General features: G+C 38.1%; 1 protein-coding gene across 8 annotated transcripts in view; it reads right to left on the reverse strand.

The window, feature by feature from the left end:
- enah (ENAH actin regulator) overlaps positions 1–21,363 on the reverse strand; it is a 111,395-nt gene that overhangs the window by 34,405 nt on the left and 55,627 nt on the right. For all 8 annotated transcript variants that reach the window (XM_077552762.1, XM_077552761.1, XM_077552757.1 and 5 more), the window contains exon 4: positions 6,375–6,447. In XM_077552762.1, coding sequence (XP_077408888.1) covers positions 6,375–6,447 — 73 coding nt within the window. The remainder of the gene's footprint in view (positions 1–6,374; positions 6,448–21,363) is intronic.

Below are 21,363 nucleotides of genomic sequence, written 5' to 3' on the forward strand. Positions count from 1 at the left end.
GGTTTCATGAAAACTGGCAGCAACTTAAGAAAACCTTCATGTATTCATGACTCAAAGCCACTGGCATATAAAGCTGGAAGCACAAAGAAATGACTGTCATAATCAATACCTTCTTTTATCATTTATCTCATTCTCAAAATGAGAATAGAGGACTGTAATTAACAACAAACTCTAAGAGGCTGATGCATTGATTAAATCAGGGTCACGTTAAACAAAAAATCTCATTTGAAAAAATAGAATTGTGTTGGTTTGTTACGTTCAAACTCACGGGAGGCCAAACGTTCTTGCTTCACCCCAATCGACCTAGAGGTGTGTCTTGATGCTTTTGTGCACATAGAAAATTGAGAAAGTCAACAAATGTCTTCCCATCCATCTTGGTGGGAAACATCAGAGGGTTCAACGCTGTGAAAAGCCCTCTGCTCTGTTTAACTGGCATCTTACTCGCCCCCTGACAAGAGTTGCCGAGGAAACCGTTGCGCAAGGGAGCGTGGGAGGCAGTGAGGTCTGAATGCTATACATACATACATACAAGTTTCTTTCCTCTTTGCAGGAACTTCCTATAGACCTCTTTAATGGCTAAAGTTGTGTCCCGCCAGGCATCCTGGAAACGTTGATGATACTGTACTGTAAATGCTGTCACTATTGTTTGGCAAAAAAATATATATTAAAAAAATCCAACAGTAAATTCAATTTGTTTGAATGACTTTGGATCTATGAACCCAGTGAAATTAGGACTGAATGATTAGTTTTGCACATTTGCGTTAATATGTAATCAAATCATGTCCACATATGATGTCCACATATTACGCAAAAAAATAATTGGTAGAGTACTGGCTTCTCACTCCATGTGACAATTTTAAATAGTAAATAACAGACCCAGATACAAATTGCAGCACTTCAGCAATGACAGGATGGCGATAAAATGTACCAAAAGAGCTTTTATTGTGCTCTAACAGACTTGAAAATAGAACCGAACCCAAAATGGAATGACAGCAACACTCTAATCCAGGGGTGCTCAAATTTGGTCCTCGAGAGCCCCTATCCAGCCTGTTTTCCATGTTTCCCTCCTGCAGCACAGCTGAATCTAATGATCAGCTAATCAGCAAGCTTTGCAAAAGCCTGATAACGATCCTGATCATGAATCAGGTGTGTTAGTGGAGAGAAACATGGAAAACAGGCTGGATAAGGGCTCTCGAGGACCGAACTTGAGCACCCCTGCTTTAAGCAATTACAGCAAATGACACTGTTAATTATAGCAATGCAATGTCCCAATCCATAAGAAAACTGAAGAATGATTTCTGTACCTGTTATAAGCAAAAGTCAAAGCTATTTGTAAAATGTTTATGGACATGAAACAAGTTAACAAAGTTATTAATGTGAAACTAATGAGCTTAATAACTTGAACTGTGAAGCAATGATGAGCTGAAAGCTCGTTGGGTACAACAACTTCCCTCTGGGGAGAATACAAATATTGTGAGCAGTTGTAAAAACTCAGGACAAACCGGGAAAACCAGGTGCAAATGGCTTTGTCATCAGTTTTCAGATGAAACAAGACACCGAAGCAAGGCAGTCACTTTCAGCCATTACTTAATGTGAGATATGTTACATAATGGAATATGGCAATTGTAGGATGTTCCAAAAATGTTAAATGGCCCTTGATTAAAAAATGTCTCGCTAACCCTGCTATAAAAAAGGTGTAATTTATAGCTTTTAGCTACATGTGATACAAATCAAATGACTGGCATGTGTATGTTATCAAAAGACAGAAGGCAATTCATATCAAGAGAAATGGCATACATAATTTATTCACTGCTTGCCATGTTTATGCTCTCTTCAACATTACACCTCTGCACAGAAATTCTGCCAAGAACAAAAATGGCATTTAACTTTTCCCAAAACACTACAGCTCTGATTTTTACATTTTTTGATGGTGGAACATTATTCACTAATATTATGAAAAATTCATTTGTTGCTTCAGTTTAGAGTCTTAGAGTACTTCAGGAGTGAGTATCAAACTGTTAGCCCGTCACATTAACTCATTTGCTCCCAAAAACATATACATAGGTTCTATATTAAATATTACCATGCTTTCAAAGACGTATTTATATGTTTTGTTTTGTTTTTTATGCTAGAGCATATAGAAGGCTTTGATTCAGCTTCTGAACTGCAGCGAACGGTTCAAGCAATGGTAGTTATTGCAAAAACGGCCAGCAGGTGGCAGCAGAGCAAAAGAGATCAACCAGGGTCATGCTGAAAAAAAAGCTCATTTACCCACAGCTCTATACAGATTTGTGAATAATGATTAAACTTACCTATATTCTAATACTAATTCCTGCAAAAAAGAAACACATAGAAATATTTAATTATATATGTTTTTTCAGATATAAATATTTAATTATATATATTTTTTCCAGATGAAAGAAGATACTATAATCTTTCTTTTGGTAAGTTTCATGTTTTTATAGCAATAGAACACGATATTCTGTGGGCCTTGCAAAATCAGTGAAAATCCAGTAAAACAGCTGGGAGCGAAGGGAGTTGCTTCAGTGAAAATGGCTGGTAGTGAATGAGTTAATCAGTACCCAAGTAGATTTCAGTTTCAAAAAGTTTTGTGACCGCTGCGCAATTCAGCTTGTATATTTGGAATGCTACCAAAATAGTTGGTCGGAAAAAACACTTCAAGTGTCACACAAAATGTTGACGTTGGACCTGTCAGCATGACGACATCACACTAGACTTCAATATATCGTGCAAGACCTCAGTGTATGTCACAAGAGAGTTTACTTATTCTTGAAGAATAAAATCTTGAGGCATTTGGAAGACAATAGATTATTGTAGACTGACATTTGTTTTGTTATGCATTAGAGGAGCAACGATTGACCCAATAATCAAGAATTAAACACATATAAAATTAATTGCTAACTTTTTGGGAAAATCCAGTAATCTTTGTGACCTAATTTAATTTAAAGGGCAAGTCAATCCCAAAATGTTCTATTCAGCCCCACTAGTTGAAACACAGTATTCTGATTAACAGTGTGTTTGTGCATTATAAATTAAGCAGCAAAATCCAGCTATTTTCCTCATCTGAAGGGGCGGCCATTTTGCCACTTATTGTTGACTGACAATGACATCACAGTTCAATCACGGCACACCCACTTTCTGAAACTGAGCCGTGATTGGTTGTTACTTGAGCCCTGAGCGACTGTGATGTAATTTTCAGTCAAAAGCAAGTGGCAAAATGGCCACCCTCTGAGATGGATAAAAACAGATTGATTTTGCTGCTTAACTCATATTCCACGAACACAATATTAATCAGAATGCCGTAGTGCAGGCAAAAACAACATATTATTGTAAAGACAATTTTGGGTTGACTTCCCCTTACATTTATTTATGTTTGTGCTTTTTCTCCACTATCAATTGGAAATAATGGCCTGTTTTTGAATAAAGGAATACAAATTAAAACTTTTTTTCTTTTAAATAGAGTGCATCTTTTAATCGATTAATAAAAAAAATAATTAGTTGCAGCCCTATTACAAATACATCTGGTTGTTTTGAATTATTATTGTGTATCTTAAAGCAAATGAGGTAACATTGATTGGTAGTTCTGAACAATCGAGAGCAGGATCAGTGGTATACAAAGCAAAAAATAAATAAAATAAAATAAAGGTTGCGAGTCTTGACCTAAGAGATGATTTCTAATATTAGCTGCACAGAGGTCAAAACTCTAATTTGATATGTGTAGTATACTGTACACGAGTCCAACATTGTAGAGCATTATGTCATCATCTGCTTTTGCCACAATTTAACAACTGTGCTAAATCTTCCATGGCACTGCAGTCTGGCAGAATCTGTTGGCCAGCTGGACTTGGTGGCTTGCCTGGTTGGCTCAGAGAAGCACAAAAAGTTAACCGAATGGATAAGAGTGTTGATAGACCATATGGACCGACTTCAGTCCAAGGATCTCGTCAATATACAAACTCTGTCTCTCTCCATGTGGTGTGTGCCCTACTAACAAAACAACCAAAATGTTATCCAAGCCAAAGGCAAACACATTGTAGTTTGAGCAATAGCCAATGTCAACATGTGTTCCATTAGTAGCAGCATGTCCCAGCAGCAAAATGCTAGCAGTTGACTGAAAATACCGCTTCTTATGAACATTCAATGTTTTTTTTTAATGGTGCCTTCATCTTCTCATTTATTCAACACATTTACGCGCCCCTTCACCAAGAGGCTTGCTCACCCCCAAAACACGCCCACGTGCTGTGTAGCTATTTATATCACAGTTCATTATTTGCAGCTCATGTCTTTTTAATCTGAGGGTAGCGCCCCGACTTCTATGCAAGTGGTTTATCTTTCCACTCCCGGCCTTTCATTAATATGCTCAAGCATGAGATAAATATGTCCGTCAGACATAATACAGTCACCCTTGAGGGTCATGACCAAGCTCAGCATCTTCTGCCTACAAAAGGAGGATTAGAGCAGTGTGTCATGGGAGCTTGATGAGGGAGGATTTTTTTAAACTCCTAACAAAGATCATACTGTTGTTTTTTTTGCTCTGTTCTCTCTGTCTGTTGCTTCTCAAGCCTCAATCTGTCCGACGCACTTTCCAAACAAAGAGAAGAGGGAATTCAGACATCCCTCGCTATACCGTATCGCAGTTCCCTTATTGCGGATTCAGTGATTGCATATAGCGTTTGTTTTTTTTATTCTAGAGCATACAAAAGCCTTTGATACAACTTCTGACATGAGGAGGTCTCTTAAAGCAACAGTAGTTATTACAAAAAAACGGCCAGCAGGTGGCAGCAGAGTATAGGAGATCAGCCAGGGCCATGTTGCAACAAGCTCTTTTCCCCAGTGTTTTCAACAGGTTTGTGAATAATGATAAAACTTAATCTTAAAAAAAATATCTTGCAAATATATCTTGAGTCACTGTCAATCTTTACGTCAATTAAACCTACGGTATGGTATGCAAATTGAGACGATTGTACATCAGCAAATTTGGCCATGCTTCACCTCCCCAGAAATGGTGCGACCAAATCCTGTGCAGTGGGATAAACTGAAAACATTTGTTTAAAAGTTAGCGTAGAGCCCTGCAGACACCACCGACCCCCCCTCCCTTGACGCCACTCCATGCACGACGTGAAAAAAAAAAAACTACAGATTTTTTAACAACCCAAAGTTGGCCTGCCCCCGTTGCTGAAAAAAATCCTAGAGGACACACTGAAACTATTTTGCCAAAAAAGGGGAACAATTTTGGGTCTGTAATTTTTCACAGATACTCTTTGTGAGTCTGAAAATAAATAAAAACAATATGCCCTTAAACAGCTCTAAGTCTGCTGCCTGTTGCTGAAAAAGATTGCTGCTTCCAACTTCTTTTCCTTTTTAGAGAAGCAAAGGGCAGAATAGCACCATTTGATTCTTTTTATCCATTTTACACCTTTGTGCGTTTTTCACTTTCTCTGCCACTATGGCTGATTATTAAAGTGTCCGTCAGCATACAGCAGATGACATCAGCAACCGATCGATTGTATGTGAATGTGTGTGCATGTGTATGACAAAAAGAGGGAATGGAGTGGAGCCAGTATCATGAGGCACACATACTTTAACTTCCTGGCAGTTGACCTAAAAAAAAAAAATTTGCCAAACCATTGACTCACATCTGAAGAATGCATTACTACTGAGACGTCCATAGTAGTAGTTATGATTAAGTTTGCATGGGGGAAACCAGACCTCTTACACTTGTAGTGTTAGTATTAAGCCCGCTTTATCAAGACGATGACATCATTCGATGACTAATGAACAGGGTAATATTAGGCCAAGTGTCACAGGCTGTATATGGTCTGTGAGTCAGATTACTTGGTGTCCAAATGGCATAGAAAAAAGAAGAGATGACCATCCATATTTCGGCACTTCTTCAAAGTCATTTAGACAAAAAACATTATTTTAACACCCTCTCTTAAACATATTTTAAAGGGATATACTTCAGCAGCATTCTGTAGAAAGTTTTGTTCAGCAGTTTTACTTGAATTGTTTTCACCTGCCTCCTGAACTTTGAAATCTTAACAATAGTATAAATTGTGTGGAACTGATTGTTAATCATGTGTTGGAGTAAAGAAACAAGGAGTGTGTGTCAGTATCCCACGCTGACTTCATTTCTTCAAGCAAGAAAATTTACTCATGTGCAAGGTAAGCATTTTTGAATAAATGGGTAACATGTAACCCTGACAGCCACACGAGGACTTGGCTTTATGGCACATGAAGTGTGAGTTCCAAGTTTAAGCCTTTGTCTGGGAAAGACCAGGGTCACTACAGTATGAATTTCAAAAACAAAGAAAGAAAGTGCAAGATGATAGATACAAAGGAGTGTGCCTTACCTTCTCCGAAGGTCGATTTCATCTGGTGTGGGGCCATTCTGAACATGGGGTGACTGTCTGGGCAATGTAGGACCTGTAGATCGTGAAACACAGTTTAATAAAGCTAAGGGGGAAAAAAGGTGTGTCAGAAAAGTTACAGGACTGACATCACTAATGATATATTTCAAACCCAAAACGCATACGAGTTTTCCCTTTCAATGTAAACCAAACAATCAACCAGCACTTTTAAAAAAAGAGATCTTCAGTTCAGTGTGCGAGAAGAGGCAAGGCAGGAAAACTTCACCCTATTCACCAGACCTATCGCTGTGTTCCTCTCAAAAGAATATTTCCAGAAGTGCATGAATGTGTGGCAGAAAAGGGAAACACAAAAAGCACACACACAACACCTAAACCGATAAATTAAACAAATTAAACACGCACGCAGTACAAGAAGCATTTGGCAAGAGTCTGTCACAACACTGCCTAATTTACACTTGCTAATGAGCTAACCTTTTTGCTAACTCTAAGCAGGAGCAGATGGACCCACATGGTGTTCCCTCACACACAGTGTTCTAAATAAACATGCAAACACAGCAGCAGGAAGAGCCATGATTAAAGGGAAGCACCACTCACTGTAGTTGGTATTAAAACTGGTGCTGACCGTCTATGAGACGGATCAGATAAAACACACAAAATATGTACTGCCAGCCAGGCAGCTGCGAATACTAATGAGCTAAAGCAAACTGTCTCCATTCACAAGACTGAGTTGTTGTCTGTTAAGAATTTCATAACAGGGTTCCCCTCAGAGCTTTATAGGCCGGGCGGGTCACCAAGCTTTCTTGTCCCGTCGTCAAATACAATTTGCCACAGGTGGCAAATCCAGGTCCAGAAAGTAAAAACCCTGCCACAGTTTGGCTTTAGCCCCAGGTGCTAACTATCTAGCTCCCTAGCTCGCTCCCATGTTGCTCATTTACCTGCTAGGGAGTTAGCTAGCTAGCTAGCTAGGTAGAATCAAGGGCTAAATCCAAACTATGGCAGGGTTTTTACTTTGTGCACCTGGATTTGCCACATCTGCAATTTGCCGCAGGTCGTTCAACATCTTCTAGCCTGGGCCGAATTTTGTTCCCATACCGTCCCTGACCACCAAGCTTAGCAGGTTTTCTGAGGGAAACCTTGAATAAGATATTATTTTGCTTTCTCTTACAGGACCACCTTAGTAATCAGCTGACTAGTGATTTTAATAATGAACAACAGAGAGGTAAAAGTATGTTCCAGTGTGTCGCTATCCGATTGATAATAATTGAAAATGTGCAAACTAATGCTAGCATAACTGACTTAAAAAATAAACACAGAAACGTCAGCCATATGCCATTGCAGAGTGACATTAGCCTTTCCTCCATCTGCCAAGAACATTATCTTCCGCTGCCTATGAGCGTAATAATTGTGTTACTGTCTGTCCGAATAGAGCTTGTGCGCTAATAACACATCTCAGAGCAACAAAAAACCAAAGCATTCAAAGCCACAATGATGGACAAGAGATGTTCATTACATTCTCGCAGAAGGCTGAATAGAAATGGAAATCATTAGGATGAAAAATCTCTATTTTGCTGGCAAATGTACTTAAGAATAAATCTGAATGGATTTGCGATATAATGCTTAAATAATGTAAAAATGCTGTTTCCACAACTGACTAAGATCCCAAATCAATAAATACAAAAAGAGAACAAACACAGATCATCAGTAACCTTCTCTGTTCTCTGTTACGTACATGAGGGCAGCAGTAATGTGGGCCTCTTCTGGCAGCAGACATAGCTCCACAGTCTATGTGGGGTCCTGTCTGACCCGTTGCCAGGTCTCAGTGAAAATTCCATCCCGCTGCTGTTAGCTCCACTCACCATAGTTTAGCCGTCAATTTCCCATGTGGCTCAACTCTGCATGACCTCAGGTTCCCTGCCACCAAAATATTTACCAAAAAAATCTCTTCATAGATGATCAAGCCTTCCTATGTGGCAGAATACTGGCAACCGTGTACATGCTGTGCAGTCAGATGACTCCAAACCCTGTTTGTAGACTGTTAGAGATGACGCACAAATACTGGGTGTGGTTACTCTCCAATAGAGTAAAGGAAGAGGGGAAGGATGCAAGGAAAGTAAGATGGATGGACTTATGTTGAATGGACGATGAAGAGAACAAGGGGATGAGATAGATGGAGAGAAAAAGTAGGAGGAAGAGAGAAAGAGAAATCTCCACTTGATGGGTGGCTACTTCCTGGACATGATCTATTATTCATACAGTGGATTCATAACGGGAAAGATACATAAATTATGTCCCTGATATAGAACCTGTGTGTTGGCATTTTCAATTTAAACTATTCTGCTTGGAGCATTGAAAGGGAAGTCAACCCATTAAAAAAATAAATAATAATAATAATATATAAAAAGTATAATTAATAATGTGTTGTATGAGCCCCACTAGTCTAAACATGGTATTCTGACCCATCTCAGGTGGTGGCTAATTTGCCACTTGCAGTTGACGCAAGGTGAGCCGGTCAATACCTGAGCCCTTAGCAACTAACTGTGATGTAATTTTCACTCGACACCAAGAGGCAAAATGGCCGCCGATACCAGGCCACATTTCATGGTGTCGGTATTCGTGGCAGGTATTGATACTGGTCTAGACCCCCGCTCTTGTCAGAAAGACTGGGGGGAACGGAAGTTTTGTTCCGTCTCGTTTGTTTCCTGTGTGTCTCCTTATGAGGTAACACTTGTTCATGTCATTACTTCCAACAGCGGCATTTCAGTGTGCATTACTGAGAATAAGTAAGTACTTTTGTTGTGAGTAATATCACCTATATGTTTGTAACTTCTTAACTTTGCAGTGTTTAATTTCCTGGTTTATGTTTGCCATGCGCTTAATTGCCTTGTTAACGTCATCAATTGTGTTGTGCTAAAAATAAAATGGTGCCTTACGGCCTTCACAGACACTAATTATAGCTCTTATACACACTACATTATATTTGCAATGTGGCTTTTTTGTTTCCTTTTGGGTTTTATGTATACTAATTCATATACAGAGCAGCCTTCCAAATTAAAAGCATGGATTGCAAAACAATATATAATTAAACATCACCAAACAGCTTGATGAATTCTTAACATGGAAGATATTACTAAATTACTTGAAGCCTTATTGTATTGAAGTGAATTCTTTGCACTCCACTGGATTCCTTAAAAATAAGTTGAAGTTTTGATTTGAACTTTTTTGGGGGGGCTTCTGGATTATTTGTTTCAATTTATTTATGGATTAAAAAAAACAACATTTTATTGTGTGCACTATGCAAAATGACGTATGAGCAAATTGAAAAAATATAATTGCCATTAATTTCATTAAATTTAAATTTTCTATAGGATATATATGTCATTTAATTTTTTTTTATCTGTCATTGTTTTTGGGGGGAAATGTTATGTATCATAAGTACTAATGGTATTGGCACTTGGTATCGGTATCAGTAAGTATTAAAGATTTGAGTATCGGTATCGTAAAAAAAAAAAGTGGTATCGAACATCCCTAGAATTAAGACTTAACATGTTAAAAGTCAGCCAAGTTGAATGTGCAGTTTACTCCCTTTTTTCATTATTATTTTTTTTTAAAGGAGCCCCGACTGTAATGATAAGTTTGCTCCATATGATTTATTTGGTTGTTACTAACATAACTATGAGATTCATTTTTCTAAAATCATTTCCATTTTATTACATTTTGTAGAAACTTTATTTGCACATGCGGCGCCATTGTTGTGTATGTGCCAACCGCATTCAGTGAGTAGTGACGTAGAATGGCGGCTGTCTCTCTGCCGATCAATGTGAAACGCGTATAAAGAAAGCAAGGTAAGCCTTGTAGCGTTCCTAAAGAAACAACATGCAATCGGGAGAGCTCTCGAGAGCACGGCGTGGGTGAGGGTAACTCTCTCGATCGCATGTTGTTTCTTTACCTGTGGTTACCTCACTTTCTTTATACCCGTTTCGCATTGCTCGGCAGAGAGTCAGATGCCATTCTACGTCACTACACAGAATGCGTTTAGCACGTAAACAACGGCAGCGTACATAAATAAATAAAGTTTATCCAAAATGTATTAACTCTTTGACTGCCAGACGTTTTCAGAAAAGGGATGCCGTGGGTGCCAGCCGATTTAAGCATTTTGACTGATCTTTCAAGGTCCACAGAAAACTTTGTGTTTGGACTATGGAAACACACATACTACCAAATGAAAGATTGGACTCTCATCTTTCATCAGAAAAAAAAGTTTGTTTCTACCTTATTCTGTTTTTCAGTAATCAACAATAGAAAATGGTTAGTTTCACCCAAATGCTCTGTTTTGAAACAAAATACGGAGAAATCAAGCTTTTTGTGAAACGATATTATTTCATGCACTCTAGTGAATTTGACACCTTTTTTTGTCTCCATGAATGATGCCACAAACACCTAAACAGTGCTTTACATCTGTAAAACACTACCACCAACAATGAAAAAGTGTTTTTTGATAGCAAAATAAGTTTATTTACATTGAACAGTGTAACAATTTGACAAAACAATTTGGCAAACTATTTACAAATGTGTGCAACCGTGGTACTATTTACAATTGTGTGGATGTTTCAACTACAGTTTTTCTTTTTGTAACACTCCCCTGCGTGCAAGGGGACGCAGCAGAATTTGCACAACAGATTAGTTTCACTGCGATTGCAGACGCTACACTTTTTTGCTGGCTTTTTTTTCCGGGGAATAGCAAGTATATACTGCAGTGTGTGTTTGGCCATATTGCCATCAAGTCTACTCTCAGGATCATGATACGGTGACGTTACGGTGGTGTTACGTCTGGCTTCCTCATGTCCTTCAGTTCCTATACCGGGTGGTTGATCCATCTTATCCGCTCCATTCATGGTGGCATCGTAGTCCATAACCAGTGTCTTCTCCGTGATCAGACTGTACCCACTCCTCCGATGAATATGCATTGGACTCGGGGTACTCTTCGTCGTCCGCTTGAACGTCCGCCTGAGCAAAAGTGCTCGGTTGTGCTCCGCGGTTTCCGGCGTTAGCATCGCTAGCCGGTGAGGCTTTATGACGTGATCATAGCCGCCGCGTCAACGCTTCCAACTTCGGCGTCAACCTCGACGTCAACCTCGGAGTCACCATCATCATCATCGTCGTCATCAATGTGCTCTTTAGCATTGGTCGCGTGAGCTGCTTGCAACCGGTCGCCATTATGGCTTCCTCAGCCATTGTCCCCTCAACACTCTAGCTCCGCCTCACGTCTTCTACTGACGCCTACCCAATCTTGTCCAAAGAGAGTCATTGCTGCCATCTAGGTGCCAAAAATAGGCATTATACTAGCTAGATCTGCTTGATACTTTCAGCACAGCTGGCCAAGGCTTTCCTCCACCCCCCCCCCCCCCCCCCAAAAAAAACTTGGTGAACGTCTTTGGCGCTCCTCCGTAGGATTTTAGTAAACGTTATTTAACGTTTTTGGCAGTCAAAGAGTTAAACTAGAAATGTTTTTTGAAAAAAGAATCTCATAGTTATGTTAGTAACAACCAAATAAATCCCATGGAGAAAACTTGTCACTATACAGTTGGGGTTCCTTTTAAAGAATGCAACAGAAGAAGGTGGAAGAAAAGCCAAATGTTTCATTATGCCAAAATGTTGCCATTTTTTACCTGATCCCGTCATACACCCGATGCCCAGCCAGTGAATTATGGGGTGCTTCAAGGGACTATGCATCACTTCCAGCAACGCAGCGCATCAGGACATGTCTGTACAGCTTGAAAATGAGGGTACTGCATATAAAGTTCCATTCCTACATGATTTAGTTGTGAGCTGGGAACTTAAACAAAGAAAAATACATTTTCTAGATTACTACATTTAAGTAGAATTTCCTACATCCTTTTCGGCCCTACCCAGTGTCGTCGACTCTTTTAAGACAAGGGTTTGGTGTCCTACCAGATCTGACATTTGTCACTGTTTTTGTGTTTCAAATATGAACAATGTTTTTTAAAATTTTTAATACACAGCAGTGATGGTATTTGAGTACAGGCATGTGGTGATATTACATTCTGACAGTACGATAACAATGAGCAAACATATTGTGGTACCACGGTATTAAAATTACAACTGTAAAATGACCTTTTTTTTTTTAAATATTTGATCGTATAAAAACATAATTTTTTCCCATTGAACTCTATTTTATTCATCCATTTTCAGAACTGCTTTAACATGCACTTTCTGTTTTTATTCTTCTTAGTAAGTCACATACTAATGTCCCATCAATGGTTAGCTATTTTTAGAGACCTGTGGACTAATGTTGTCCTTGGAGCTAACTGGTACCCGCTGGCACAAATGATAAGTTTATCAGAAAAAAAAAAAAACACACACACACACACACACACACAGTCAAGCTTAAAAAAGAAAAAAGAAAAAAAAGAAAGAAGATTTTACACATCACTACACTGTTAAGTACTTGAGGTAGAACAGTTTGTACCCATGTGTCCCTTTAGTTATCTGTTAGTATCAGACAGACAGACTTTAATAATCCCAATGGGAAATTTAACTGTCCAGCTGCTCCAGCTGACGCACATTATATTAATAATGATAACAAATTAAAAAAAAACACATGGGTAAAAAAAAAAACTGTGCATAAGCGACTACAAAGATTGAACAGTGCTCATCCTTTCAACCATCTGTCCATCCATTCAAATGACTGGAAACCATCCTGCCAGCATTTCCCACTATCACCCGTCTCTGCATGCACAGCAGTCTACTGAAAGCAAAAGAAGAATTACCATCCTGATGTAGGATATAAAATGGAATTTAGTGGACACCGGTGGAAAGCTTGAGTCTTGACAACTGGGGTGAAAGACAGCAGCAATGTCTCCTTTTATAAAGTACCTGGCCACCCATGTAATCAGCAGAGAAACAATCTGTCATCAAGCCTGCCAATTCTACAGTATGTTTGAATATGTGTCACTGGATGAGCATTGGAAACAGAGCGGAAAAGTATGCAGGCACTAAATATAATTCATGACGTTCCTAGTTTGTTTCTCGGCAATCGCTTTGATCCTAACTCCCTGACAGTATATTCTGAGTGTGAACATTTCAACATGTGACACAGGCAGGAAGTGAGTCTAGTAACTCAACACATACACAGACGTAACTACTCAGCCCATGCAGAGAGACTCGTCCATACAAAGGAAATTCCAGAAGTCCTCATGCTGTCAAAGTTACACATGCAGGATTATTTAGACTGGCAAGCAAGGAGGCAGGAAGTGAGTCTAGTAACTCAACACATACACAGACGTAACTACTCAGCCCATGCAGAGAGACTCGTCCATACAAAGGAAATTCCAGAAGTCCTCATGCTGTCAAAGTTACACATGCAGGATTATTTAGACTGGCAAGCAAGGACAGCTGGATTACAGTGTGAGGTTCCAAATATCATATTTACCTCATAACATCATCGCATCCAAGACTTGCTGTTGGGTAAAAATGACAGCCTCTATAGTTAAAGATGATGTTTCCGCAATGTAGGGAATGTGCCTATCCGACAACTTCTCTGCAACTTTCCTAATATAAAATGGCTCTTTAAGGTCTATCAATAACTGTTATGTTGGGAACTGGCACCCCGGCACGTCTAGATTTCCTCCTCATCAGTCTGGCTACCAATTCTTTCCATCTTTTTTTTTTTTGTACTACTGTTTACTGATTCAATTTACTTTCAAATTACCTTGTTATTAAGCATGAGCCAAACTGATATAAAAAAAAATCTTCATAACTTTCGGGACTGTTTGTGATCTTTAAATGGAATTTATGGACGACAAGCCGTGCCTTTAATAGACTTGAATCACAAATCTTTTGAGTCAAATAAAGATGTGAAATGATTCAACAAATTCATCTTAAGGAGAGCCAATGAAGGCTAAAAAAAAGAAGATACAAATTGATTAATTGGGGGTGGATCTCAACCTCATTGCAAAAAAAAAGAAGAAGAAAAAAATAAAAAAACTTTTCCCAAAAGAAAATTACGAATAGGCAACTACGGTAAGTGTGCACACCCTCTGAACTGGGGATGTGGCTTGCATTTGAAAAGAGGTGTGTAGACTTTTTATAGCCACTTTATAAAACTGTCCACACATCCATGTGTTGTACAGATGACGTTTATGAGTCAAAAGTCACATCAATCATCACTTTTAGGACTTTGTAATGCAATAATGCAATGCACAGGTCAAAGGTCATCATCAATTAGATCATCTTTTGATACACATACATTCACACTCACAGTCTATCTATCGCATCTATGTCCAATTTAGAGACAACACACATTGTAGAAGGTAGGAGGAAGCCAAAACCAACACTCTAAAACAGTTGGCTCAAAAATAAACTCAAATGCTTCAATCAAAAAGATGGGTTAAATGAATTGCCGAAAACAACCCCCCGAATTCTTTTGACCCAACTTTTTGGTTACATGCTGGGTCACTCGCCCCCCACAGAAAATAAAAATATATTATTATTATTATTATTATTATTAATAAAAGTTATTCATTCGACCAACTTTTTAGTTTACAAAGTTAATAAATAACCCAAAGCATTGGGTTGATCCCCCCTAAGTGGGCTGTTTGCTGGTTATTCATTTGAACCAATTTTTTGGTTTAAATAAATGAATAAATAAATGTTGGATCGGTTATTTTTTTGACCCAGTTTGGGTTATTTTTGACCCAACTGCTTTTAAGAGTGAAAATATTAGACACAGCTATAATTATGATATACGGTTAGTACACTTGTACAGCACTGCAACCTGCAGCCATATGTTGTTGTCCTCCTATATCGTCCTATATTCCACAATGTTATTTTGAGTCTCAGGGGAGTCAAGGTGTCGAGGAATGGGGTAGGATCCCAATAGATACATCTACTATCATATTGCTAAGCTATAACGACACCGAATGGAAGACATTTGATTCCATGTGCCTGGTGAGACTATGTACGAGAATATCTACATGACGTGATAATGCTAAACGCAGAGCAAGTGACACAGCCTGTAAACATGGACTTTAAGTTTCAGATGCCAGACAGCAAGTGTGAAGACCGATTAGGTGGCCGATTGTGGTTCATGTAAACACGTATCTGGTTACTGTGGGATTAGGGCAGAGTGGTTAAATTCACATGAGGCTAAACAATAGCTAGGTGCATAAATCAGTGATTGCAAATGATTTTTTGTCCATTTTTAAATACTGTAATTAAGTTTCTTTACGTTGACGGTTGCTATTTGGATTCTTAAATACATTTGAATATTCTACAAATTGTTAATCTATTTGGATACATTTTTCAAGAACACAAGTCAATAAAACACTTTTTTTTCTTTACCGGTGTGGTTGCACTAGTCAGAAGCTTAAGTGAGTTTATTGTCCTCTGCCTAAGACAAGGATAACTAAGATGTTTTGATTTTGTGGGATTTTCTCTATAGAGAAACTCACCACCAAAAACATTTTCTTGCAGTGCAGAAAACATGATAAAATATCCTGTACCAGAGATTCTTTTTAATCGATGTTGAACTTCATCTAATTACACAGGGAGTCTCTTGACACGATTTGAAATCTATACTAACAGAAATTTAACAATATTCAACATGACACGGTGGACTAGGGTCCCAAATACCTACTCTACTGACATACATTAGCTGTAACTGAGTAAACTATCGAAAAGACTCCAAAACAGAATCATTCAAGTGCTTGGTTTACTATTAATAATGTGTTCTCATTTCTTTAACCAAATATTTATGTTTTAAATGACTTGCATGGCCAATAAAATGTGGAAAAAATGATAATTAAAACTACACCGAATGAAGTCGAATTGACTTTTAAAATGTCACTCACTCCTAAGTATTCTTTAATTGTATTATTATTTTTAATAATTGTAGAAATCAGAAGCTATATTAAAAAAAATGGCACGTTTCTATGTTATATGTAGCACTATGTTCTAATATTTTAATATTAACCCAATGAAGAGAATACTTGGAACACTGGGTACTGAATAACAGTGACTACACCACAAATCTGGTGACAAATTCATTTTGGTATATAATGGTTGACTGAAAGAAAAACAAAGAAAACATGTTAAGTTTTGTAACTAATGTAGCAAGTACAGTAAATACTTCGAATGGAAGTAAACACCGCAGCAAAAATAAGATCTCATACTATATACTCATAGCTGGCAGCTAGTGAATGTTTATCATATGTGCACAGCAATTGACTGGCAACCAGTCTATGTTTTACCCCGCCATGCATCTTGCCTGATGTCAGCTGGGATAGGCTCCAACTCACTAGTGACTGTAATTAGGACAAGCTGTACAGAAAATAGTTGGATGGACGGACGGATAATCATAGATTGCTGAATATTACAAGAAATTTAAAACAAGAGTTCAGTACATCCAGGGAGCTTCTCCCATCGCATTAAAACTAAAAATAAAATTTAAATGTATCGATGATAATCAAATTGTATCAAACAGCAGGTGGTTGACCAATATAATTGTTCACTTTCAGTTGCATACTTGCTAAACATTTACATTTAAAACATTTCCAATGTCTCTAAAAGATGATCCTGGGCGATGATTTTGTGGTCTGAGATTTGCTAAGAGCATTTTTTTTCTCCCCGATGTGCTCGAAAAACAGAAGTCGACAATCTTCAATGATAAATGTTTTCATGATTTCCGCTCGCAAATCCTTGTGTGTGTGGCTAGCGTAGCGTTCAGCCAATCAGGAAGTGACCTGAAGCTCAACAATGCGAGCTTCTGGCCGCTAGACACAAATAGAGAAGCAACAGGTTGTGTTGAGTTTTTGTATAATGTATCGCACAGTCATTCGCCACAGTAAAAATGATAGCTAAAACAAGCTTCTTAATTTTATTCTTCTAATACTATCTTCTTTTTTGTATAGTCAATCCTCACTGTATTTCAGTTCATCTTTTGTGAATTGACTACAACGCAGGTTATTTCATTTTACTAATATCGCTAATTATTTAACTGCAGTCACTATTTTTCCACATTGACAGTTAATGCATACTCATAGCAGTTAGTAGGGGTGTTAGAAAAAATCGATTCGGCAATATATCGCGATATTACAGCTCGCAATTCTTGAATCGATTCAATATGCGGCCGAAACGATTTTTAAACATACATTTTTTATGGGAATATTCAACAAAACGTCTTACTTAGGGTTAGGATTTCACATTAAGCATGGAAGAATTTTATATTAATGGAACATTAAGCCTTAATATTTGATTTCAGTGCTGTTCAAACATGAAACAGACTGCAACCTGAATTTTCAGATAAATACATTTTCATACAAATCTTACAGTTTACATGTACAAGTTTACTGATTAGTATTTTCTAAATGAGAGTTTTAAAAAATCGCAATAATCAATTTATAGATTCGTATCGGGATTAATCGGTATCGAATCGAATCGAATCGTGACCTATGAATCGTGATACGAATCGTATCGCCAAGTACTAGGCAATTCACACCCCTAGCAGTTAGCGCAGGCCAAATGAAAAGGGTGCTTTAAAGATTTGGGATAATTTCACAGTTAAAGAAGACAAAGTGAAATGTGCCTATTATGAAGCACAATTAGCTTAGACAACTCAACAGTAAACTTTGCTAGCTAGCTAGTTAGAAATAAATTGTAATCCCTCCACAGGCAAGTAAACACAAGCAAATTCTTCGATGACCTGCTCCTCTTACGGCATCATTTGGTGACGCCGTCACCAAACACTGGAGTGGCCAACTTTTAGCTAAGTAACAGCCAGCCAATTGAACATTTTCATTTGCCGACGTTAACTTCATTCAACAGGCCAGGCCCGCCTTTTAAAGGCACACACACGGACACAACGTCAAAGATACTCCAATGTAAAATGTGAGGATGACGACCCCAAGTGGACAAAAACAAAACCTGCGCCTCACAAGCATATTGTATTGGTGGTAATCAGCATACAACTTTAATATGTGTAAATAATGTCACACTAGAAAACCAGTTAAGCACACAGATGACTTTTTCCCCCTTATATGTGGGGTCTATCACACTCAGGCCCAAGATCCACTTACATGTCATTCAGTTATGCACATTAATTGAAAAACATATAGCCAAGGTATTTTCACAAGCCAAGCAAACACTCGAGTCAAACCAATCTTACTCACTTGTGAGGAAGATTTGAGCACGACTAATCTTTTGATGGTCCTCTGAGAATATCTGAACTCTTGCCACAGCAGGCATGACGAGACTTTTAGGAGATGTCTGTCTACAGCGAGCTTCAGAGGTTACGCAAAATAAAATTGGTCAAACTCTAACTTGTCTCACTTCTCTACTTCATTATTTTGATATTTCTGGTGCACACAACTGCTCTTCTAGTACAACTCTATCACTGACTGTCTTTTTCATCTATTTCTATCTAAAACCTATTTAATTTTCTTCTTTCTTCCTGTCCCTCTGTGCTGTTGTCGAGCGATGTCGCAGTAGTCTGTAGTCTCTTTAGAGTATTGAAGCCTGTGACTTTATGCTCAAGAGAAAAAAAATAGGGCAGACTGAGGGGGGAGTAGGATTCTTCTAATATAAGTTTGCTCACAAGCTATCATGATCCAAACTCTAAAAATGTTTACTCCATGCTTTCAAGCACATGACCTGTAAAATAAAACTAGCTGTTTCTATGGGCTTGAAGAGGCTTCTCTGGAAGTCGATGCACAAACAGCTGACTCAGGTTTCAACCCCTCCCCTCCACAAAAAGACTGATTGCTAAATGGAGTAGTGTTGTCAGGGACCATGACGGCACCCGAAATAAATGATGATCCCTAGTTGGTAACTCGCCAAATTTCAACATGGAGACACATTTCTGCTACATCTGTCTCCAACTGCCAAAGCAAACAGAACCGATATTTTACATCTGTTTGTTAAGACCATCTCAATAATTCCAGGACTACAGACGTTCACCTATACCAAATTCATTCACATGCAAAAGAAAGACCAAAAAAAAAAATGCAGACTACGAATTTATCAAGAAGAACTTGAGGCATTCCTTCACATCATCATATGCCAAAGTATTCCTTTAAAGTACATGCCTGGCACACAGGACCCAAGATCACAGTAGGCTTGCAAAATTCTTTAACCCTTATTTTGAAACGGCTCTATAAACGCATTCAAACCCAAAAATGTATACATAGGTATTTTAATACTTTGTCCTTCACTCCCCAAAATTTATTTAAGCATGTTTTATGTTTTTTTTATGCTAGAGCATACAGAAGGCTTTTGATATAGCTTCTGACCTGAAGAGGTCGCTTAAAACAATGGTAGCAGTTATATATATATTTTTTTAAACGTCCAGTAGGTGGCACAAGAGTATAAGAGATCAGCCAAGGCCATGTTGCAACAAGCTCTTTTTGTCAGTGTTTTCAACAGGTTTGTAGATAATGATAAGACGTAGCTATATTCCAATGCTAATTGCTGCAAAACGGAAACGGATACAAATATACTTTTTTTCCTGATGAAAGAAGAGACTCTAATCTTTCTTTTGGTAGGTTTCATGTTTTGATAGCAACAGAACACAATATTCTGTGGGCCTTGCGAAATCAGTCAAAATCTAGTAAAACAGCCGGGAGCAAAAGGGGGTTGAGAGTGAATGAGTTAAAATGTTGCTGTCAAGAGTGATATTATAGTATATAGTATATAAAGAACTGCCTATGTTCTGCTCCTCAGAACACTTTTTAACCAAACAGACACGACTCCATTATGTAAAACCCAATGTGACCCATTTTAATCGTTCTGCCTTCGCATTTCCAGGAAGATGGAGTCGCAAAAATGAATGCATAAGCAAAAAAAAAAAACACTTACCCAAAACATAAGCTTTCGTGATAGCGGTGGGCAAAGATATAGTGAATGTAAACGTCTAAGCTTGGAAACAATAGCAAAGATTGGGTAGATGGGTTAACCACTATTATGCTTTTACTTTATTTAATTATCAACAGTGGTTATCATTAAGAGTCAGAATGATGGCAGATCCCTGAACCTTTTGTTAGATTTTTAAAAGAAAGAGGTCTATTGAGTAAGATTTTTTTTTTTTAACTCCAATATTTTTACAAATCCTAAAAGTTGTTCAATAAACATATGCTTGAAAATTCAACAAATTTAAGAGCTGGAATTTTTTAAAGAAGAATTGACGTTCCATAAGTAATCAATATCGGATTGAAGTGAAGTGAATCGAATCGAATCAGAAAAATATTTAAATCGAATAGAACTGAACTCTTGTGAATCAAAATTTAATCGATTAAGGAAATTAGAATCGATATCCAGCCCTACTAATGACTATGTATAATATATTATCACGTACAGTATGTCTAATGCATTAGGTTCACAACTTGACAGGTTACATACATGTGTGTGCACAAATTTACACTAGAGCAGCAAAATAATGCAGTCTAATGAGGCATATTACCATAACAAGGCATCACTATTCACTCTATTAGAAGATAGGATTATAGCGCGATGAGAGACTTGCGAGTGGAAGGGTTGTTGGGCATAATGAAGAAGGGTGATTGTGGGGCCAAGCGGGTCATGTGGAGCCGCCTCTGCAGTTGCAATTAGTGTACATCCTTTACTTTGCCTTTGATGAAGCATAATTACATATTTAACACATTCACTACCATTGACGACTATAGACGTCAAAGATTCATTTTTACTGGTCTGGCAGTGAATGAGTTAAAGATCTGCACCTAGCCGTGTTACAAGATCCCCTTTCCCTCAACTGCTTCTTTATCTATTCCAGCATGCATAAATGCTGTATGCCGCCACAGGATGAGACCACTGAATGCAACCAGTGTATGAGTCATAAACCAAGGCCAATTTGTACCACCAAGGTCGCAGCCAAGGACTATTTGTAAGATAATTTAGTCCAGCTATGAATACCAAAGTGCTCCAAATGTGTTGTGAATATTTT

This window comes from Vanacampus margaritifer, chromosome 19, assembly GCF_051991255.1.
Source record: "Vanacampus margaritifer isolate UIUO_Vmar chromosome 19, RoL_Vmar_1.0, whole genome shotgun sequence".
Taxonomy (NCBI): domain Eukaryota; kingdom Metazoa; phylum Chordata; class Actinopteri; order Syngnathiformes; family Syngnathidae; genus Vanacampus; species Vanacampus margaritifer.